The sequence below is a fragment of the Chlamydotis macqueenii genome, chromosome 2 (assembly GCF_036417535.1).
Source record: "Chlamydotis macqueenii isolate bChlMac1 chromosome 2, bChlMac1.mat, whole genome shotgun sequence".
Classification (NCBI taxonomy): Eukaryota; Metazoa; Chordata; class Aves; order Otidiformes; family Otididae; genus Chlamydotis; species Chlamydotis macqueenii.
In genome coordinates, this window is record NC_141557.1 from 24,462,783 (window position 1) to 24,486,892 (window position 24,110).

General features: G+C 34.7%; 1 protein-coding gene across 7 annotated transcripts in view; it reads left to right on the forward strand.

Moving 5' to 3' along the window:
* Nucleotides 1–24,110, forward strand: part of AKAP9 (A-kinase anchoring protein 9) — a 118,075-nt gene that overhangs the window by 74,741 nt on the left and 19,224 nt on the right. For 5 of the 7 annotated variants that reach the window (XM_086742284.1, XM_086742286.1, XM_086742287.1 and 2 more), the window contains 10 exons: nt 4,636–4,798; nt 9,540–9,752; nt 10,957–10,995; nt 12,202–12,434; nt 14,171–14,290; nt 16,850–17,026; nt 17,117–17,221; nt 17,662–17,814; nt 18,075–18,254; nt 22,123–23,208. In XM_086742284.1, coding sequence (XP_086598410.1) covers nt 4,636–4,798; nt 9,540–9,752; nt 10,957–10,995; nt 12,202–12,434; nt 14,171–14,290; nt 16,850–17,026; nt 17,117–17,221; nt 17,662–17,814; nt 18,075–18,254; nt 22,123–23,208 — 2,469 coding nt within the window. The remainder of the gene's footprint in view (nt 1–4,635; nt 4,799–9,539; nt 9,753–10,956; nt 10,996–12,201; nt 12,435–14,170; nt 14,291–16,849; nt 17,027–17,116; nt 17,222–17,661; nt 17,815–18,074; nt 18,255–22,122; nt 23,209–24,110) is intronic. The other 2 variants (XM_086742288.1, XM_086742285.1) reach the window with 2 other exon arrangements.

The window sequence follows — 24,110 nt, forward strand, 5'->3', positions numbered from 1 at the left end:
ACATCTCAATTTGAAAGTATCTAAGAAAATACTCTGTATCTCACTGTAACTTTTTAAGTCAATCTCTCTTTAAGAGCTGAGTCTTTAGAGTCAGCTCTTTAATCTGAGGCGAGAATTCAAAGGATACAGTGTGTTTTATGCTACTCCCATCTGTTAGCTAACCTAGTAACGTTACTTTAAAAGTCATTGCTTTCTTGTCTCTGGGTGTAAAATGTGTATGTCATAACTGCAGGAAATAAAGGAGAAAAGCTGCGATGAGGAAAGTGATGTGAAAATTCAGCTATCTGGTACTTTACAGGTTTTAAGTATTTGTGTATTCGTGGCTTTTGAAAAATACTTTTAAAACAAAGTTAATGTTCTTTTCTTATTTTTAAAAAAGAAAAGATAAAAGGCTAATTTGTGACTTCCTAAATTAAAAGTAACTTAAATACAAATTTGACAAGCCCCCCTCTGGCTTACTAAAGGAAGCAATCTGGTGGATCTTGTAAATCAGTTTCTGCGTTGCATTTATTTGCAGCCTCATTCTGCAACAGCTCTTCTGTTTGAGGCATGAGTCCAATTCAAAAGAGATGTTTGGCTTTTTGAGATCTTTATTCAGCTTAAGGCCTAGCAGTACATAATAATGAAAAAGGATACACAGATACTCCAGTATATGGAGTTCTTAAAAAAATGTAGTTAAGCATTTGTAGAAAATCTTACATTTAAAGAGGAGATGATACAGACAAACACCTTCAAAGTTTTACCATAATTAAGAATTCATGTTGCAATGATAAAAATCTTGTCAATTATTTATTTCACTTTGTGCTTCTTTTTTCTGAACATTTTGTTGCTGATCTTTAAATGCAGTAGTTTTATACATAGCCCTAAATTATTTTAGTTTTGTGACTGATGCTTTTACAGTGAGTATTTACTTTTCATTATATCGATGAAAGTAATCAGTGTATTCTAAGCAGCTTATTTTTATTTATTGTTAATTGATCATGAAAGTTTATTTTAACTTCATAGCTTTGTGGCTGAGACCTTTACAGTACCAGTAATAGAGTTATATTTTGTCTCAGACACATACACACATTTTTGATTAATATGAATTATTCAAATATGGATTTATCGCTGATGAGCATATCTGTTTTTTTTTAAAGTTAATAAAACTGTAATCTGTTTACACTTTTTCCCACAGTATCAAATATAAATATTGACATCTTTTCTGTCTATTCTGTAGAGGTACTTTGCAAGCATTCAAGCTTGTCTGCTTTGTGATGTCTGTTGTGTGCTTACTGGATTATATACTGTTCCTGTACATGCCAAGGATTTGTAGGTGACTTGACAATTATTTTTAAATATTCAGGAACTGCATACTTTAAAAAATATTGCAGAGTAGAAAAAATAATCCAAAACTAATTCCAGGCAGAAAAGATTTTTAACCTTTCCTCTTAATGGGTTGTGTTGTGCATACAGACATGTACCCATCTCTTAAAATAAACTTAAAAGAGTGAGAGAAACCTGGCAGAATCTTCAAAGTAACTATTTGAGACCTGTCTGAACACACACTTTCAGACCTGAAGCACCGTTTGAGCCTTTTCAGGCAAGGCGTATAGTGGGTGTATTAATTCAAATTCCACCTGCTGGTGTTATGTATAGGTAAATAACGCAGGCCACTCCCCTGAGCTCTTTCGGTTGGGAGATACTAACAGGAAGCTTTTAAACTAGCAGAGTTGGAGGAAGTTCTTCGTGTTGAATTAACTCTCAGAACAAGAATGAAGGCAAATTATGACATATCTGTATTTCTCTTTCATTTGCCGTAGTGGAGATGGAAAATCAGTTTTAGTTTCTGTTCTGCTAGCTTGCTTGTCTGCTGCACCATACTTGTGCAGGTAAAACAAAATTATGCTTCCTTGCCTTGGAAATTACCTGCCAGCTGCTATTGGAAGATTTCTGTTGCTTTTTCATGTGCAACTTCTCTAAGAAGGATTTTTGGGAGTGACCATACCAAGTTTTCTTGCACCTCTCTCTGTTTTGGATTACTCTGCTCCTGAATTACTCTGCTTGAGAAGATGATCTGAGGCTTCCTGCTGATTCTGAGTAGGTTTGTCACCGAGAGTGCTGATGTACGTCTTCAAACTGTTAAATGTACATGTTCTGTTACAAATACCTGTTAGAAATTTTTGAAACTGGGCTAGCTAGTGCAAAATACCTGTGTGACAGTTGAGAAGACAGCAACAGCACTACTTTTTGGAATGGATTCTTACCGCACCTACTGGGCATCTAATCTGTTTAATGGTTTGTGGACTGAAGGGCAAGAAGAAGATACATACGAGGTTGAATCTCGTGTGCCTTTGCCATATCCTTTTCCTTTCACTGAACACTTGGATGAGAATAATTCTGTAGTTGTAAATACTTCAATTTTTCACTTCAACCACAAAAAAAACGGGCACATTTTAAAAGTTGTTTCTAAAATCTCCTTGCCTACACCTCCCTATTCAGTAAGTATAAAAGTTTTAAAAATAAATTATAATGTAAACCAGCTTAAATAGAAGAGCATGCAGAGAAAAATAACATAAACTTGTCTCTGTTGTTAAAGTTATTATGTACCGCTGGCAGACTTTTTTCCTAGACAGTTTTTAATAAGCACTGAAAAAGCTTTAATTATACAATTCTCTCTGTTCATTTCTAACAAAAGAAATGTAGCAGACGCAGAGATATATTGAATTACAGAGATCTGTTTTTAAAGCACTTCAAAGTTACTTATTACAATTTTCTCACTGTGAGTACTTTATGTTGTGGGTGGGGGCTGCAGTCAGTTAAAACTGTTCCTTTATAGCTTTCATGCACTAACTAGTAACGTTAACTAGCAAAAGCCTGCTAATGGCTTCCAGTGATCCCATGAAGAAATTTTTGTCCTTGAAAAATCATGTTCCTGCTTGTGCTTCTTTTTTGTTTTGTCCTCTGATATTTTTAATAATACCTTGAGTTGTTATTACTGAAAAGAGCTAGAGAATAATTTTTATTCTGATTTTTAGTTGGAGTTTTTGATGCATTTAAGTAAGCCATTTTTATGGTTGTCTGTGTACAGTAAACCTATCATACATTTCTATGTATCTGAGATGGGTCTTTCATTAAGCACTTCAAAATGTAAGACTGAAGTAAGGATACTCTGTGATTCTTAAAATATCTCAAACCGCTGCAGATATTGAGCTGCAGTATTTATACCTTTCTTTAATTCTTGTCAGAATAAATAGTTCATGGTAGTGATGTCCATCTAAAAAGGAATGCTGTAGAAAAGAAATCAAGTATTTAAATTCAGTGTATCATAAAAGAGGATGTATAGATTATTCAGACATTCATTTCAAAATATAATTTTTTTCTAAGTGGTTAATTTTGTTTGCAATGTTCTGTGAAATGTTCCCAACACATTTTTCTGAGATTTTAAAGCAAGTTAATTTCCTACTCATTAATTTAGCTGAAGATGGTGAGAAAACATTTCTTTTTGAAGAAATTGAAAGAATATGTTTATAGAAACTGTAGGAAAGCTACAGATGTTACTATCTTAGAAGTATCTGCCAATGTCCATAATATTAAAGAAAAAAGGGGAAAAAAAAAAGAGAGAAAAACAGGAAATGTGTATTAAGTCTTTTTCTGAAGTTGTTCTTATTCAAAATCAGTTGTCTTATTTTGAATACAAGCCACATGAAGAACTTATGCCTGGTTCAGGTCTGACAGTTTGTATGTGTGTCCCTCGAAGGGATGAATGTAGGCTGTAAATGTTAACAGTTGAGAAGTAGAGATCTTCTTGGTAACTGATTCCAGTTTGTTATTATCATAGATGAACATTTTATGTAATCAAAACTTCTAACATTAGACTAATGTTCTTTCTTTACTATTTTTCTTTTGTAATTCTCACTTTAATTCTTTTTGAAGTGATCACTTTGAGTGTGTCTAAAATGGGCAGTAAGAATACAATTTTAGCATTTCAGTCCTGGTTTTCCAGTAGTTTAGGTTAGTGATGTAGTGAGATTGCTGTACATCTGTGGTCATACACTTCAAATATTAACCTGTTAGACAAGCACAGAAGAATTAAAAAATCATTAATAATTCTATTAGTTGGACGCAGTTGGAAGAAGCATTGCTTCACTGCCTTGTTGACTGAAAAATGTGGTGTATTAAAAATTCATATATTCCTGCTGTTCTCATTTATTTTCATCTTAAGGAGAAAAAGAGTCGAAACACCACTTGTGTCAATTTATATCAAAACTTCTACCAGGTTTATGCAATGCTTTTTAGGCATTCTAAGTATAGCTTACTTATATTTAGTACAAAACTCATATGTTAATAAAGGTGAATCTAGTGTAAACTCATAAACCAGGAGTTACCGGAACAGAGACACGGATTTAGCCAGGTGGCTCGCTGAGTTCGTTATACGGACAAAGCCTATTTACTTAAACTTTTGTACCAAGTCAGTCTTCCTATTGTGGCCTGTGAATGTGCATTCAGTAAAGATCTTACTAAATGTCCAATGAAATTAAGTGAGATTTCTCATCAAATTGTAATGCAACTGTTAATTAAATAGGAATGACAAAGTAGTTTTTTATCAGAAAAGCTTTGGTTTATCTGACTTCTGTAATTTTTTTCCTATGGTAGCTTGAACATGCTAAAATTACTCAGACAGAACTCATGCGAGAGTCCTTCAAAAAGCAACAAGAGGCCACAGAATTTGTCAAGTATCAGGAAGAACTACAAGAACGTCTTAATGAAGAAACCAAAGCCAGAGAGCAGTTGGCTTTGGAGCTTAGTAAAGCTGAAGGTGAGTAGTGTCTTTGGTTGTTGAACTTTGCACTCACTTGCCTGTTAATTGGTTAAAGAAATTGCAATTTAGATTAAATTTTTTGCAGATTTTAGAATGTTATCAGTGTTCTGGATAGTTATGGACAAGATGACCTCAAGAGACCCTTTCCAATGTCAACCACTCTGATTCTGTTTCCCAACTTTGTGTCATTTATTATTGTGGGATTTATTAAAAATAATAGGTTGGATATGTGTTGTTATTCTCAAAATTAAGTTATTTCATCATAATGTGTCTGTTTGTGCAGACAAGCTTAAGTATTAACAACTTAGAATCATAGAATCATAAGCAGTTGAGGCTGGGAGGCACTTCTGGAGATCATCTCTTCCAGTCCCCTGCTCAAAGCATGGTCAGGTAGAGCGGGTTGCCCATGACTGTGTCCAGTCAAGTTTGGAACGTCCACAGCCTCTCCGGGCAGCCTGTTCTTGTATTTGACCACTTTCAAAGAGGGGAAAGAAAAAAAAATCCAAATTTTTTTTCTAATGTTGAATTGAAGTTTCCCATGTTTCAGTTTGTGCCTGCTCCCTCTTGACCTTGACTTAGTTCCACACAATCATGGATAAAAAAGGTAAAATTTTCACTTGAAATTTGGTGATATGGTGATGATATGTTTCAGTTTGCACTCTGTTTGAAGTGATCTTTTCAAGTGCATTTGCAACTGCAGTAAGGAAGCAATTAAAAATTGTAGAGTGTTGCAACAGGGGAAATCTAATATTCTTTTCTGACATTAGGAAAGTATGTCCAAATCTGGCAGATGCTTAATTTGTTCTTTAGAAATAGCTTTATTGTAGCTGAATGTTCTGTTTCCACCTAGCATTTCTACCATTAACTGTTTGTAATTAGCATCTAGAAAAGATGCAAAAAACATCTACCCTATAGGTAGGATCTTTGTAGTAGTAAGCAGAGAGATATTTCAGTTAGTTCTGAAGCTCGGTAGACTTTTCTGTTTCAAAGTGAAAGCACAGAGTTAGTTTCATAGCCAAATATTATTCCTGGAGAATGCTACCCTGCCAGCCTTCCTCTTCTTTTTCCATAGACAGATAATCCACCGTGAGTTCACACACTATTATTAGCTGGGACACACATAACCTGAAAAGAAGTGCAGGTTTCGGAGCCATGTGTCTAAAATGTGGTGTGCGGGACAGTTGGTAGCCTGACAATTCACACAGCATAAATGCTGTGTGTTATCAGCACCAGTACTGGCTGCAGCATTTCAATAGCTTTAACAAAACTAGAAAGCGGGAAAATTTATTTCAGAGGGAATAGATTCAAATCTGAAATAAACATTATTTCTTTTTTTTAATATTAACTTAAGATTGGAAGAAATCTTGTATAGAACACGTCTTAACATGTAAAAAAGGTTAAATTTTCCACCAAAATATAGATGACCTAAGAATTTATGTTCTTGCACAGGAGTAAAAAAACTGTTTAGTATTAATGAATTTCAGAACCTAGACAGCTTTTATTCCTGTTGCTGCTTTCCTTGGAGGATAATATTTTGTCTTGTTAGAATTTTTATTCACAAATCTTCAATAATAAAGTAAAATAGACTGATACATTAGGACAAAGCAGAGAGGTTAGTGTTAAGTTTTGTTTAAAGTTGGGAATCTGTCATAATATCAGAGCTGTTTGCATAGGTTTAATCCTACAAGTAGCATTTAAAAAATAATACTAGAGATAATTTTATTTATTAAAAAATTTCTATTGTTATGATCCTACCTCTGTTGCTTTGCCTTCTATGTCTGTATTTTTTGGCTTAGTCAAGTTCTCCACTAAGAACTATGAGCTTGCCTTTTCATTTACGATAAATACATTTCCATTTCTGCAGGACTGTGTTGCAAAGAGTGCATGCATAATTGTGTTTGAAGATGACATCCCACAGAACGAGATCTGCTTATTATCCATTTTTTATTTTGATACTTTATTATTGTTTTTATCTTGTTACCACCAGACAAGCAAAAAAACTAAAATTAACTATGTTCTGCTCTTGAGCAATGCACTTCTGTTATAAAGTTTGCTTTTGCAAACAAGCTAATAGCAGCAAAGAAACTGCAGACTCTTACTAGATGCCGGTTTGTAGATGATGGAATCGCCTGTATGTAAATGAAGGCAGAATTTACCCATAAAATTTTATTAAATGCTTGAAATGTTCTATCATTATAGAGATATAACAGATGAGTGAAGTGTGTATTTTTTTTTGCTAGTGAAGAAAATATATTAAACACTGAAATCTAGTGAGAGCTATGAAACTATGTTTTGCACTCTCAGGATTTTATCTGATAATGTTTTATTTGGGGAAAAAAAAACTTGGAAGCCTATAAAGTGGGAAGAATCTGCAAAAATGTTTAACTGGAATAGCAATGTCAGTTTATAAGACTTGACAGGCTGCCTGTGTTGATTTGGTTCATGAACAGTTCTGGAATATGAGAGACAGAATTTGAGGTTAGTTTTAGCTCTTCAATACATTGCACAATTGAGCTTTTAAGTTAGGTGCAGATTTATGTCACGTGTAGAGATTTAATTTATTTCAGTTTTTACAAGGATTCAGATAATTTGTCACTCTTACTGCTTTAATGCTTTATAGCTCATGAATTAAATAAATCTTCTTTCATCCTTTTTCCTGGGAACTTCTGAAATTAATGCAGTCACTTATAAATGACAGGTAACTTTTTTTTTGGTGTTGATATAAGGAAACAAAAATGCTGTAGAACTCTTTTTATTTAATTTCTTCTGCTCATTGAACTGAGTTGTGAGCGTACTCTGACAAAGCCAAACTACATTCTCTTACCAAATTCCTTAGATAGATATCAGAACAATGTCTTAGTTCATTATACATCTGATGGTACTCTGTCTTCTTTTGAGATAAAATGTGTCATTTTTTATCATTTTTTTCTTATCACAGGAACTGCTGCGGCTGAGACATTTTCAAACCTCTAGTGTTTTAGTGGTGTCAGATATGATTTATCTTAATGTGATAGAAAAGCTAAAGCAAATTTGTTCACTGAACTCTGACAACTTACATTACGTCTCTTAAAAAAAAAAAGGATATTAAAAAAAAGACAGGAGTAAATACCTCAACGCATGATCTTAGCAGATGTTTTCTTCGTTGTTCATACATTTTTGGTGGGTGTGTGCACTCCATTTAACCTGGGAATGCCCTCTGAACTTCCAGTCTGTTAAGTACTCATTGTGAGCAGCATCTGATACAGTGGGAATAACTACTAGAATTTGTATTGTCTCAAATTTTTGAAATGCTGTTGATGATGTTTCTAGTTCAGTACCTTTTGTTTCAACAGCCAGCCCCTCTATGCAGCTGTGTTCTCTGGGAATCCAAGTCTGGAAAAAAAGATTGGTCAGCAGTGCATGACTGATATGCAGGAGGACCAGACCTGTGTTTCTCAGACCATATACTCAAAGACCACTGTTATTTAGTTTCCTTCTTGATAGCTTTCCTCTGGTATGAAACTAAGTGCTTACAGAGGTTTTACTTTGTGTATGTTGATGACAAATGGAAACATCTTTAGTTTTCATATATTCTCAAGCCAGGGTAAAATCCATTTGAATACTAGCTCAAGACTGTAGCTGTATACTGATAAAGAACTTCCATGTTGAAAATAGTTTGTAAGTGAAAAAATAGTGCTTAGATTCTGTGGGTTTAGTAAGAAGAAACCTGTGTGATAGGTGTGTGTGTCCAGCTGAGAGTTTATAAATCCTGTGACTGATGTCCCATCTGTCTTTTGGAACCATCAGTATCAGACAGGACAGAACACACCTTACCATGGAAATCTGGGATACCTTTTTAATACCTTCTGTCACTCAGTAAAGATTTCTTTTGTGTTCTGTGATTAGATGTTTCTGAAAGGACTGATGTGAATTTTCTAAAGACAGTACCATTACAGGATCTCTGTTTAGTTTGTATAGCCCTCAAGGAAATTCACTGGTTTTTCCTAAGTCTTTAGCTTTGTGCTCACTTCTGCATCATTCCAAGATGATGCCATTTCTTACAGCATAGGATCATTCATAAAGCTAAAACAGAGCCCCGTCTCAGATTCCTATATAAACTACTTCACTATGAACCAATTTTTTAAAAGCATACAAGATGTATTCTCAAGGTAGTGTCCCAAATTCTCTGCTAAAAAGATCATTAATTGTTCTGTGCTACTTCAAAATTGCACATAAATAGGAAATTGTTTCTTAGGTATCAGCTGTTACAGGGCTTTTCGGAATGATTCAAGTGCTAAATGTGGACACCTACGGCCAGTTTTGGTGGCTTATCATGTTGGAGGCCTCTATATTATACCTGACCTACAGGAGACTCGTGATCTTACAGAAGGTGTGGTTTGAGATCAGACAAATGTCTTGAGGTACCTAAAACGGCACCTGGCACCTGAATTTATTTGAAATTTCTTATTACTCCTCTGTTTATTACACACTTACTTTTCCTTGGCTTTGGAGTTCCTGTTTGCTCCAGAGGTCTTGCATGAGAAAAAAGATTAAGAGTTATATTTGGTCTTTGGCTATCCTTCCTGTAGTTTGTTCATCATGGAAGAATAGCAAGGACAGGAGTAGATTTGTCAGATGCTGAGTATCTAACATGCATGTGCATTCATGCGAGAATACTACAGTGACTTCACCATGCAAAAAAAAATTCAAATTGTTCTTTATTGTCTATTAAATCTGCCCCAAAATTTATGTTCTACAGGCCTCATTGATGGCTATGCAGATGAAAAAGCATTTCTGGAAAAACAACTCCAGGAAAAAATAGATGTAATTGACCACCTTGAGCAAGAGCTACTGTGTACAGGTAACAAATTGCAGGAGTTAGAGGCTGAACAGCAGCAGATCCAGGAAGAAAAGGAGTTACTCTCCAGACAGAAGGATGCCATGAGAGCAGATGCGGGGCCAGTAGAGCAGCGTATGTATTCCTCACAAGATTTTCTTACACTTGCAAATAAAATAATAAGTAATCTTGGTGGATGTTTTTTCCCCTCTTTGTAATCATTAATAAAAACGTGATAGCACAAAATGTAATATTTTCATACCTGATACCTAATGTTAGCATGATAACTTTTCTTGATATTGAAACAAAAAAATGACTGATTTTCAGAAGTGTTGAGCAATCACAATTGTTCTTTAAGCCATCAAAAGCTTGATACCTCTGAAAATCGGCTTTTATTTATATTATTGCTGGAGACGGAATATCTTGGTTTTGGCACCTATGGATAAAAATGCTGGTCTAAATACTTTCCAGACAGAGTTTTAGAGGGACAAGCAAGCATACCTCCCAGAACATGATTGAACTACAAATGACGACTATACTTATTTTAGACACAGAAGATTCACTTTTCTAACAAATTCCTCTTTTGAGGAAGAATGGAACAAAAGTTTCGTGATAAGGAAAGCCTGTTATCTACCAGTAATGAAGACTTTCAGCACTGATGGTGACAATTCTAGATAAATACCATGTCAGTGTAATCTAACTAACTGCTTACTCAAAAAAAAAAAGTATTTACCTTCATGAAATAAATGTGTCTTTTAATTCTTCCTTAAACTAATAACTTAAGTTAATATTTTATGTTTGAAAAGGAAAAGAAAATTAGAACAGTGGTCTTTAAGAAGTACTGATCTTCCAAGGATTGCAGTGCTTACATTGTAAATAGCAGAATGAAATTACCATTTTAATTAATTTCTAAAAGTTTATGGCAATTTATGAGTTGCTATTTTTATAAATTATACATCTCGGTGTGTGTTCCTGCATCCACTTTGTGCAACAATGAAGTTTTAAGAACAACCTGTTGCTTCCTACTGTATAGTAAAGAAGATCCTTGTATATGACTCCAGTTTAGATATTTGTTATATGTTTTAATTTTCTAAATATTTTCAAGTTATTTTCCTGTATAAAGACCGTAAGGATAAACAATTCTAAAAATATGTGTACGTACTTATACATACCAAAATAACTTACCACATTCCCTAAGTTATCTCAACAACTTTGTCATTAAATGCCACATCTGTCTTTGGCTTCATTTTCTCTTACATCGTTGCACCACAAGAAAACTATAGCTGGCATGTGAATTACTTTGCTTCTTTTTTTGTTTTCTCTCTCTCTATTCTCCTAGGCCTAGTAGATGCTGCAGTCGATGCAGCTCCCCAAGCAGGTGTGTTTGTATGTTGCATGGCCAATCTGTAATTGGGTGGAAGACTTAACACGTACTGACGTTGTTAATCAGGATTATTGGGCTTTTGGCTTACTGACATTACTTGTAATTCTTACCGGCCTGCAGTTTTGATGTTGTATTTCATACTCAGTTTTACATTTCGCTAACAACATTTCTTACCATTTCTAAGCATAATAAGCAAATTCATTAATAACCATCATCTTATTCACCTATGAATTACAGATACTTAGATGGTATTGGAGGGATATTTTTGCAGCCTTTTTTTTTTCTTTTTATTTCCAAATACAGTTGAGTCATTGATTATGATAACTAAGCACTGTGCTATATTTATATGTAATGGTTACCTGGAAGTGAGAATTTGTTAAATATGATGTAAGATGATGGTACTTAAAGGATCTTTCTTCTGTAGTGAAAGTAAATGGTATTGTTTCTATCTAAATATCAATCATGTTTTAAAGATTCTCCAAATGTAATTGCACTTTACAGTTTGGATTTTACCTCAAGGGATTCATATGGTTGGTTAATATGTACTTCAATGGGCTGTGGGTTAAGAGTCTTAATAGAGTGGTTTGGGGCTTTACTATATATGCTTGCCAGCCTTTTCATGAGGACTCAAAATTGGGCATCCATGCAGTCACTGATTTTACAAAGCTCCAGTTACAGGTCGGTAATTTCCGTCTCTGTCTGCCCGGCAACCTCACTAAGTCTTTCAATATTTCCTTCAAATTATTTATATGTATCACATAAATGATGAAGAGCGGGAGTGGATTGATTTTACTGATGCTGGGGATGAGAAGAGGGTTGGGTTTTCTGTACTTCATTGTTAAGCCCTGTGCTGATTCTAGCTGTAGTTTGAACCTGTGCATTTTATTTTCTTTTCAATTATACAAAGAACGTGTAATTTATATGAAACTTAAACAGGGAAATGATCTGATACAACTTCACTAACAGTCCTCTGAAGACTATCTAAAGGCTAGTAATTTTAATATAAATTTGCTTTAGTGTTTATCTTGATTATTTCTCAGAAGAAAATATATTTTCTAAAAAAGAAAAATAGTAAAAACCCAAACCAGTTCACATCCTTCTGCAGAGTACAGCATGGATACCTTGGGGAGTGGTTTTGGTTCATAACATTACTAACTATTCGTATCTAAAAGAGGCGTGTGATGCTTTTATTATAACCAGAATTGCTGGAGGAAACAGAAAAGCTAATGAAAGAAAAAATTGAAGTACAGCGTCAAGCTGAAAAAGAGTATGATGACCTTCAGAAGCAAGTGAAAGTCTTGGAAATAGACTTGGAAGAACAGGTTAATCGTTTCATAGAGCTAGAGCAAGAAAAAAATGCAGAACTAATGGACTTAAGGCAGCAAAACCAGGCTTTGGAGAAGCAACTTGAGAAAACAAGAAAATTTCTAGATGTAAGTACAGTAGAAGGCTAGTTTCATGGAGGTTGGTGGGTACTGTATTGTGGTTTGGTTCAGCAGGAAATGCCAGGTTTTTCAGATTCTGAGCAAAAATAAGCACATGATGGTAACAGCGTTATAGGTTCCAACCCGGTAATTTGATTAATGTTTTAGAAGTTGAAAATTTGTTTGAGGTGCTTGCTTTTGCCTGCCCTCTATTTCTGAGTGTAACATGGTAGGCTTCTTAAATGTTTAAAATAATTAGAAACTTCTAAAATTAATGACAAAATATAAATTTTTGTGATCTTAATTTTTAACAGTTTGTGGAATTTATGTGTTTTTCAGTGAAGTCTTTTGGAATTAAGTAGTCACCTTTATTTGTACTTAGAAATTGAAAGCATAATTTCTCTAAGTTTCTTTTATAGACTTCCTTCATAGTGTCTGATAATGTACCTCCAGATATTAAGCTATACCATCCAGCCAGTTATATTCTATGTGTATTCACACTGGCAGCTGCCTCTGTTGTACCCAACTTCTTCCTACGTCAGGATGTCTCTGCAATTTTGTTTTAGACTCATTTTCATCAAACACCATCTTCCCTGCTTCTTCTTTTCCTGTTTTATTCCTGTTAAGTGTCCTATGCTGCTCTTGGAAGAAAACTATTATTTCTGTGCCTTCTCAAGTAGCTCTCTAGCTGACAGCAGTAGGGTGGAATAATTTTTTACATAATAAATGTAACAGCCTGTGGCACCTTCTCTGCATTATCTATGACTAAGCAGTATTAAAGGAGATTGTTCAAGTTTACTTCTTAGCACAAATGGATTTGCTCTTTTTAATTTTCTACAGTTACAAGATTTGTTTTTCTCACTTAAACTAGTGTGTCATAATAGGACGAAGTTCAGAAGTAAAAATTCCTATTAAACATCCTATAGTTATAAACACATTATGGTTTGGGATTGTCAATAGTGTGAACTGGAGAGTTATGGACTACTGAGATGAGTAGCTGTTTGTAATAGCAGTATTAGAATTCTGCTGTTTGCTTTAAACAGCAGGTGAGTTTTTAAAATCCGCAGCTTGTAAAGATTGAAGTTTTATTCCAGTTTCCTGAATTTTTTCAAAAATATTTTGTTGCTAGACAGAAGCATTCCTCTTTGTATCAGATACTTCAGCTAGTTTATTTTAATGCATGTGATGAGGTTTACCTATTTTACAAAGTGGCGTTTAAAGGTGATGGATGCTACCAGTTCCACATTATTTCCTATATAAAGGTGCATTTCTTGAATGTCAGACTGGGATGCAACAACTGAAACTGGTCAAATGTAAAACCAAAATGCAAAGTTCAAACAAAAGTTCTGTTGACTCCTCATCAATATTAACAGAGAGTCCGTTTCTGTTCTTAATTTCTACTGCATATATCAAAGGCAAACATCAGGAAAGAAAATCAGAAAATGCTGCTTTGTTACCATTTGTGTGGTGTACCTGGAACAGAAGAAATGAAACTGTCATTTTTGTGAAATAATACTGGATGGATCTATGCTGTCCTAATTTTTTAACAAAAGAAAAAGTGAAATTTGTTGCCCCAAATGGTGAAAGAAGTTTTTTTTAGTGGTAGTTGCAAGAGGTTCTGCTACCTTAAAAATACTGACATACTGTTACCAGCCTCACATTAACAGAAATGAGAACTAGTAATGTACTTAATGTAGACAATTTTTAAATCAAATGGTGTATCCACGTAATTTCTTAACTTTCAGGAGCAAGCAATAGACCGAGAGCACGAGAGAGATGTGTTCCAGCAAGAGATACAGAAACTGGAACAACAGCTTAAGATTCCACAAAGGAGTCAGCCTGTCAATGAACATCAAACCAGAGAGGTAACACATTTTAACACGTGTACTCAATGAATATAAATGACAAGTTGGCAGCTGTTAAGCTATTGTAATGAAACCTTCTTATAGTGTACCTAACCTGCATCCGTTTTCAGGAAAGTCAGTCCCCTTAGGTGTTGGGGGAAAGTGGCAAAACTGTGTTTTGGGAATTTTTAGGTTAGTTGATTGCTTGTTTTTAGTAGTAGATATACAGAGATTTCATAACTTTCAGAAAGGCTCTTTCATATAACTTAATTTAGAAAATCTACTGTTTTCAAAAGCCTGTGGAAACATTCAGGGCTACTTTAGCAATTTCACATGTTCTTATGTTGTTTTGTGACAACCAGTTTGTTTATAGCACAGGTAGACAACTGAAGGAATTGAGTTAGCAGGGTTTAGCACCTGAAATATCATAGAGCTCTCTGGGTACACTTGAACCTCCCCGGTGAAAGTCTGTCTCCACTGAAACAAATTTAGTGACTCTCGAACAGCAACTCAAGGGAGTCGTAGAGAACTCTTAGGCCCAGCAAAATCAAAAGCGGCAGCAGTGCAAATGCTGTATATTTTGAAGCTTTTGCACGTTTTGTTTGATGACCTGTTAGTCAATTAGATTGCATTTGATTTTTTATGGGTTTTCTTGTGTCCCGCTTTTTGAGCAAGGCTGATATTTTTGCATAGTTTTCTTGCCTGATTTTTTGGTATTAAAATCCCTCTTATTAAGTTGGACTGTGATTTTCAAGTTCTTAATGAAGTAGTTCAGTTGCTGTAATTCAATTCTTAAATACTGGCAATATTTAGTATTCTATATTATATAGCTTAAGACCATAGACAGTAATTGGATATAAATTGATACATGTGAGATGTGAGTTGAAATATTTATTTACTTATAGTTCTCACATTTAGAGGTGTATTTCATGGGGATTTTAAAATATATTTTAATACAAAGGTTTGTAAGAAATCTTGCAGTCAAAGTATTTGGTCAGTACTATGTGATATGGCTGTCGTCAGCCTCTGTGAAAAATGAATCTTCTGAAATTATCTGGGTGCGTGTTAACCAACACATAAGGAGCAATTCTGCATCAATTTCTTTCTGTTGCAAAGTAGAAAGATAGACAGTAAGATAATGTCTGCAAGCACCACAAGTGTAGCAGCCGTTTTAGAGCTGGGTGCTGTTGAATGTGATACATTACAAATGATAGACAGAATTTTCAATAGTGTATTAGATTTACATTTGATTTTTATCAAATGAGGCACATAGTCTTACTATATTGTATATTTTGATGTCACAGTGTTACTTGCAATTTTTCATAAATATACATTTTATCATTATTTCTCATGCTTTTCTGAGGTAGCTGCTTTATTTTTTCATAGTTGCACAGTTTTTTATATGCTCTTCTGCTTTGAGTGAATGCTGTGAGCATTTTCTGATGATAATTTATTTTTACTGTTGTTTCAGCTTATTCTGTCAACTTATTCTAGGGAGGTTGTCGTAAAGGGTCTGCTCTATACTTGATTTTTCTTTTTCCATTTCTCTCTCAGGACTTTTCTGTGGTCACTTCAGACTTTGATGTTACTCATGGATGGATAACGTCAATAATACCATCCTGTCAGCTTTATGTTCTGGTCCTCTTCTCTCCTATCTATTGAAATGCTTTGAGTCCTCTACCTTTTGGCTACATCGTAACTTCCTAATTGTAAATACTGAAATCAGTTTCCTGAGTGGGACAAACATTAGTTTCCATGTCTCTGGCTCGATTGCTTAGTTTAACTGAGGTCTTAACTCTGTACATCAGGCCTAATACCATGGATTTGTTATGCATCTTTCTTATCTGTAATTTTGATTAATCATTCCTGAAATACTGCTACAACTGGGATCATTCCTATCTCTGCTACTTCAGTTACTCTTTTAATATGTTGTTTCTGAGTTGCAAACATCCAAACTACTGAGATTCAGAATGCTTTATTTGGATGCTATATCATCCATCACATCTGTTTGGTCCCATTTAACAAACCCATCAAGAAAACAAAACTTCCTGTTTCTTGAGACTGAAGTATAGCAATTCTCTTCAAAGTTAAAGACCCAGTGAGTTTTAGGATATGTCTGTTTGTCACTAATCAACTCCTTATTTTGAATAATTTTGGCCTAGATTTTTAGAACTAGGATATTCCACAAAGACGCAAATAGCATCTTGACCTTAGGGTCAGGCCATTCCACCCGTATGTTAATGTTAAAAGTATCTTTTTAGTGGGCTGCACAGGAATGCTGTGCTGCTTGCTTTTAACTGTCTGGAGAGCCTGAACGCTTCAGAAGGAGAAGGTCAGTTCTAGAGAGCGAATGATATAGCACAGAACGTGTCACTTCCTAAAAAAATGCTGTTTGTATTTGTTGGATGTAGCACTACAATATCCTAACTTTACATTCTGTCTCACCTAAAGAGTAGGAATTTTGTTATTAGAAAAAAAAAAGAAGGGTATTTTTTCTTTGTCAGAAATGAGTGCTGTTGCTGTTGCTACCAAACCCTTCCAATCTACTGCAATGTATTCATCTTCCCATATTGTCACCAGGTTGAACAGTTAACAAATCATCTAAAAGAAAAAACAGACAAATGCAGTGAGCTTTTGCTCTCTAAGGAGCAACTTCAGAGGGATATACAAGAACGAAATGAAGAGATTGAGAAACTAGAATGTAGGATAAGAGAACTGGAACAAGCCTTACTCATCAGTGCAGACAACTTGCAAAAGGTATTGCTTGGTCTAAATGAAACAGTATATATTTTTTATTTGTTTATTGTTAAGCAAATAAAGTAACTAATTTATAATGTATATTTAAAGGTGGAGGAAAGGAAACAGTTTGGCACCATCATATTAAAAGGAGAATCACCCCTTGAAGTACAACTGCAAGCTGAACGAGAAGCTGTGGACAGAAAGGAAAAGGAGGTAAAATACCTGTGACATGTTCCATGTTTCTGCTGATACTTTGGTTTGTCAGTTTTTGCTTTCTGTTGAGTTTTATGAACTCTACAGATGGATTTTTTTTTTTAACAGATCAGAGAGAGATACAGGAGTCCAAATCCCTTTGAAATTCTCTTGCAAGCCATGATAGTTGTTGGTACTGTGTATGTTAATGTTTATGATGTACAAGAGTGTTTCTGGAATCAAAATTCAGCCAATTAAGAAAAACTTCATAGTGATTTCGGCTCATTATTAGTGAGTTTTAAAATACCATTTGGTTTAAGGACTCAGAATGTCACTGAGTACACGTTTTTTTTGTTTGTGCATACCAAACCAGTTTATTGTAGATATTGCACTTGAAAATTATGAGATATAAATTTTGATATGGCTGTTTACTCCTTTCCTACCATTTGTTTTGGAAACAGGTCACGAACCTTGAGGAACAACTGGAGCAGTTTCGAGAGGAGCTAGAAAATAAAAATGAAGAAGTTCAGCAATTGCACATGCAACTGGAAATTCAGCGAAAAGAGTCCACTACACACTTGCAAGAACTTGAACAAGAGAACAAATTACTTAAGGTAATTGTGTAACAGAGAAGCCTAGAGCTTTGTTCTCCCTCCTTCCCAGAAATAAATTCTTGGAAAAAGCTAAAATGCCAAATTCTTTCTCTTTTTCAAGCATTCCACAGTTCAGCTTGCAAGATACTAAAAGCTTCTGTAATTACTTCTCATTCCATGCAATTGGTTTATTTTAGTTCCTATGCCTTAAATACTTATACAAGAATATGCAGAAAACGCTGTGTACAGCTGTAACATGGTTTGGGGGTTTCTTTTGGTAGGATGAAATGGAAATACTGGGACTAGCTATCCAGAAATCTGAAGATGCCAACGTAAAGGACCATCATTTTGTGGCTGGGAGGCTCGCTCACATCATGCAAGAAAAGGAGCAGGAAATAGATCATCTTCATCAACAAATTGCAAAACTGCAGCAACAACTTAAAGTCACAACTGACAACAAAGTACATACTTTTGAAATCTTTTTCAGAGCCCAACTTTGTGTTGCTATCTGTTTAAAGAAAAAAAAAGTTGTTCCCTCACCAATTACATTATCTTCTGTTAGTGCCTTAATTTAAAAATGCAAATGCTTCCATTTCAAACAACACTTTCATCTGTTTTTCCTCTTTTGTCTCTTTTTATTATTCTGCCTTATTTCTACTTGAATTTTTGTCTCAAATTCTTCTTCATTCTTTATTCTTCTAATACTTCTGAACATTTAATAGTATGTAAGTAGCTGAATTCATTCTCACATTCATTCTTCTGTCTTCCCTACAATGATTTATTTTCCCTGTTATGTTTCAGTGACACCTGCTGGATCATGTTGGATTTTATAGGGTGTTTTTTAGCAGTTGAACTTTTGTTCTCCATAAGCTTGTGTAAATACTTTGTCATCATACCAGTGTTGGCAACATCTTTAATCCAGTTTGAAGCATGGTGGATGTGCAAAACAAAATGCTGTCTTTTATTAAAATGTAGAACAAGAAGGAAAGAAGCAGGTTCATCTTTCTCTTATTTACTGAACTTTAACACCTGTAGCTTTCTGTTATTTTTCAGTTATGTGTATTTATTATAACAAGCTTAATCTTCTTCTGACTCACTTCCATTTTATAGAAATACAACGCATTTGATTTCAACAGAAATACTGCTTATTTTGCATTGATGTAAGGGCCAGAAGAAACAGTCCACAGGTCTTGCAATTTTTATAGAAAAAAAAATGGGTCTTTTCAGTGGATGAATTTTGCATTCTGAACATTTTAAACATAAAAATGTATTAGTCATATGCTTTGTCCCCAAAACAAATATTATTGATTAAGAAAAGACTAGAAGTTCTGTTACTCCCCGGTAGCTGATTGAACATTTAGGGTAACATTCTACTAGAACATATTTAATTCAGTGAAACAGAGCTCTGACCAAGCTGGATAATTTCACTGAGTTTTTATGTGCAACATTTAGTTATAATGAACCTCAGCGAATAATGACAAAACTATGAATTGGATTTAGAAAATTGAATTTAAGAAATATCATACTTCAAGAATCCAGAACAGTTCTGCTTTATACAGTGACCACAGTAATAGGGTTACATTACTCGCCTTTAGAAAAATACCCAGGATTCAGGTATAACTCATTTTAATGATTGGTTCTTCTCCTGTTATATGAATTTAATTTCCTTACTTTCATCCTCTTACTCAGTTATATTTTACAGAACAGTAAGTAATTACTCTGTTTCCTTCATTATGAGGTCAGTATTAAATATAGAATCACAGAATAATTTCAATTGGAAGGGACCCTTAAATGTCATTTAGTCCAACCCCCCTGCAAGGAGCAGGGACATCTCCAACCAGATCAGGTTGCTTAGAGCGCCGTCCAACCTGGCCTTGAATGTTTCCAGGGATGGGGCATCCACCACCTCTCTGGGCAACCTGTGCCAGTGTTCTACCACCCTAATTGTAGAAATTTTTTTCCTTATGTCCAGTCTAAGTCTACCTCCCTCTATTTTAAAACCATTACCGCTTGTCCTATCACAACAGGCTCTGATAAAGAGTTACTCCTCATCTTTCCTATAAGCCCACTTTAGGTACTGGAAGACCACTGTAAGGTTTCCCCGGAGCCTTCTCTTCTCCAGGCTGAACAGCCCCAATTCTCTCAGCCTGTCCTCATAGGAGAGGTGCTCCAGCCCTCTGATCATCTTTGTGGCACAACTCTGGACTCGTGCCAACATATGAATAGATTGTTCTTAGGTTAATCCCTTTCCTAATCCCATTGACAACTTCATCCCACTAAGTGCTTTTCTTTTACTTGCTGTATTTGCCTTTTGTGGTCGTTTATTCCATCATGTTTTGAAGAACAGAAGCTGTTATACTGACTTGATAGTAATTACCAGCATCACTGTTCTTTTCTTCTAAAAACCAATGACTTGTTCAGGTTTTTTTCTGTGTTTTTGAGCTTCCTCTAGTCTCTGTGGATTTTTAAAAATAAGTTCTTGGTTGGCAAATCAGCCCTTCTAATTTATATGATCACATTTCATTTGTTCTTGTATGCATTATAATTATTACAAAGTCATCTTATTATTCTATTTAACTAACTAAACCTAACGAAATATTGAGAATTGAAAAGCACAGCTATTTTAGTAATAAATTTAGTCATTTTCCTTCTCTTCCCCTTTTTTTTTTTTTTTTGATTCTTCATATTTCAAAAAGACCCTTCTAGAGTTCTTACCTATTTTAGGTACCATAACTGATTTTATTTTGTAACATCCCTTTCCAAATATCCTTGACAGATTTCCTTCTGTCTTTTTCATTTCCAGTGTAGAAGCACCATTGATTTCAGATCTCCAGCCAATTCCTTTAAGAAAATATATCTGCTTATTGTTTCTTAAACTTACTACTTATAATCTGGTCTGTCTTTATTTCAACTTTCTAAAGGATTTTTTTTACATTCTTCTACACTCAAATGAGAATTTGCTCCCACTGCAATTTAGCAAGCAGGATTTTTTAGTGGATTTTACAAATCTTATTCTATTGGAATCTGATAACTTGTCTTGTTATTCTTTTTATAAGCCTTTTTATTTAGTTAGTTTAGTGTTCATCAACACTAGTCGTTCCATTTTTTCTATCTACTCATTTATTTCTTATTAGAAGCTGATGTAAGATGCCTTTTATTTTTTCTGCATCATAAAGATATCACCCTCATAGTTGCTCAGTTACATCCTTTTATGAATTTCTTGCAATTTTGAGCCCCTTAAAAAGCCTGTAATTTTAAGTGTCTTTAGAACTAATTAATCTAGGAAAGTATTACTGCCACTCTCTTCCTGTCTTCACCAATCTCTCTTCAAATTTTGTTTGGATAGTCATATCTATTTTAAAATGAGTACTTCTATAACTTTCTCTCTCTCTACTTTCATTTAAACTATAGCACAAACGAATAATTGTGCTTGGGTACTGTTTGCCCTGTGTGTTTTTGTCCACATCTGCATGTGTGCGCACACAGACATGCACACACAGGCGAACACATGTATGGGTTTGTGATAGGAATTGTCAGAGTCAACTGATAGGTGTTTTCTGTACTCTCAGATTAAAAAGCATGTTATAATGGTGTTTTTCAACACATTTAATTAAAGGTTTATTTGCAGTTAAAATGCATATCCATCTTAATTGGCTGTGTCCTATATAAATCTGTTTGACCATTTGAATGAACGGTGCTTTTGCATGAAGATCACAGTATCTGGCAAATCTAACTGAACATATCTAGCCTGTACATGGCAAGCTTGAGGAATTTTTTTGTTTGTTTTTTTAAAAAAGGAAATTTGTTATGTAATGTAATGCAGGATAATTTATCTGTAAGTTTTAAGCTTCATAAATCTTGGTTCCTTGGAATACTTTGAGTAAAAATAAAATATTAAACCTTGATTGCGTAAGAAGATTGAACAGCACAGACATGACCACTCCAATTGTTGCCTTTTAAATTTTTTATAAGAAGGACAAGACAGAGCTTTAGATCAAACTGTTGGGAAAAAGTATTTTGAACACCTAAAGTTCAATATTTCATATCTCTGTGAGTGTTACGAATGCTTTAACTTCATTTGATACTTATGTACGTATTTTGCAGTTCATTAAATTCACAGGCTACTTTGTCAGTCATATGTGAAGATATCCTGATTCTCATAAAAACTTTACAAGAGACATCCCATTAAGAAGTTCACTGAGAAGATACTTTCTTTTACAAGATATTTCAATGTGTGATTAAACTGTTGCTGTGAAGTCCAGGAGAAAAATTATCTGAGGGTTTAATAGTTACCCATTGTGAAGTTCTTTTGTTCTGTTTTTTCTTCAGGTTATTGAAGAGCAAAATGAGCGTATACGGGAGCTTGAAACCCAGGTAGAATGTCTGAAAAGTGATCAAGAACGTGTGAAGAAAAAAAATTATGAGGAAGTAGAGCAGTTGAACGATGTGATTGATAAGCTTCAGCAGGAACTGGCAAATATTGAACAGAAAGTACCTGCAGATATTATTGCTTTTCAAGAAGATGCTGACAGTCTGAAACACACACTTGAAACAGTTCTGGCAGAAAAAGAAGCTTTGGAGAAGCAAGTAGAAAACATGAATGTAGATGCATCTCAAACAAAGAATGAGCTTGAGGAAGCAAACTTAAAAATGAACCAGCTAAAGCAAGAAATAAGTATGTTAAAAACAGAACATGAAAAAATAACAGAGAAGTGTAAGTGTGCACTGATGAAATGTGGTAGGGAAAAAACAGACGGGAGAAATGGGAAAACTGAAAAAATGGAAGAAGGTTCACATGAGAAGATAGAGTTGCTGGATCAAACCCAGCTTAGATCTTCAGATGAAAATACAAGAGTCACCATTAGCAAGATGGAGATTGAACTGCAGCAACTTCATGCATGCATTAAGGAAAAAGATTCAGAATTGTCCCAGTCCTACAATGAAATAAGAGACCTGAAAGAACAAGGCAAAGCTGAAAGAGAAACACTTAAAAAGAAGATATTAGAGCTGGAAAAGACACTAGTGGAAAAAGTTGCTGCTGCTCTTGTGAGTCAGGTTCAGCTAAATGCAGTTCAGGAGCAAAGGAAATTCATGCAGAAAATTCAGGAAGCTTCAAAATGTGTGGAGGAAGCAAGCAGGAGTACCCAGACAGAGGATTTGAGCAACAGAACTGAAAATGATGCAGAATCAAAATTATCACTCTTAACACAGAGGCTTAGTGAGATGGAGGACCGACTGGCAACTGTAAATCATAACTTGGAGCTAGAAAAAGGAAATGTAGAAATTGCACGAAGGGAAGCTAAAATGAAAGAAGAGAGACTCTTAGAGCTTCAGCATTTACTCAAAGAGGTTCAAGAAAAACACAAAGGAGAGATTCAGGAATACATTAAGCAACAAGAAATGCAGATGTATCAGGTAATTAGATTCCATTTTCTTTTGGCTTGTTTTCACTAAAATCAGTTCTTTTATGTAAACTGAAATGAGTGAAACACTTCTTAATGAGACTCGTGATAGGAATATTCTACTGTGTGCGGTAGATTTACGTTTCTATATTATTTCTGGAATTATGAAGAAGAAAAGGATGTTATTTAAGGTGAACTCCAGTATCAATTTCCACTTTGCGTTAAAAGTACCTTGTCTTTTAATTAATGTAGAGTGATTTTTAATTTTGAACATATACTTTCTTATTCTTACTTTGAATTGACATAGAATGGAGTGAATTACACTTTTACATGTCATGGAGGTAGAGATGTAAAAATTAAAATGATAAAAATTATCCAAGAGAAAGTTCAGAATGATAAGGTAGTGATAGTCATTTGTCTGCACAATTTGGGGTGGTTTTTTGTTGGTGTTTGTATATGTATGCTTTGATTTTGGTTTACTTTTGCTTGCTTTGCTGCCTTGATTCTAAAAGTATTTCCCATCAGTAGTTTCTACCATTATACATTTGTCCTGATTTTCATACACCGCTGATTATGTTGAATCCGAATTTAAAACCTTCAGTGAAAGTGCTTCCTAGCTCAAATGTGGGCTTGATTGCTGAAACTCTTAAGTTTAGAGACATCATGGAACCCAATGCTGGACCAGAGAAGGTTCTAAGACCTTTTGTCCAAATGCAGATTGAGTTAATGTCATAAATGTCTTATAAATTCAATAATATAATCAGACCTAATTTCCTGCTCACTGTTGACCTTCCACCCTGTGCTTTCGACATGGTGTAGCCAATTCTGCTTGCAGTTCAGTCTTTCCTCCCACGCTTATCCAGCTGGTGGGAGTTAGTCTAGGAAAACGGTCTTTCATTCTTAATTTTTGGAGGC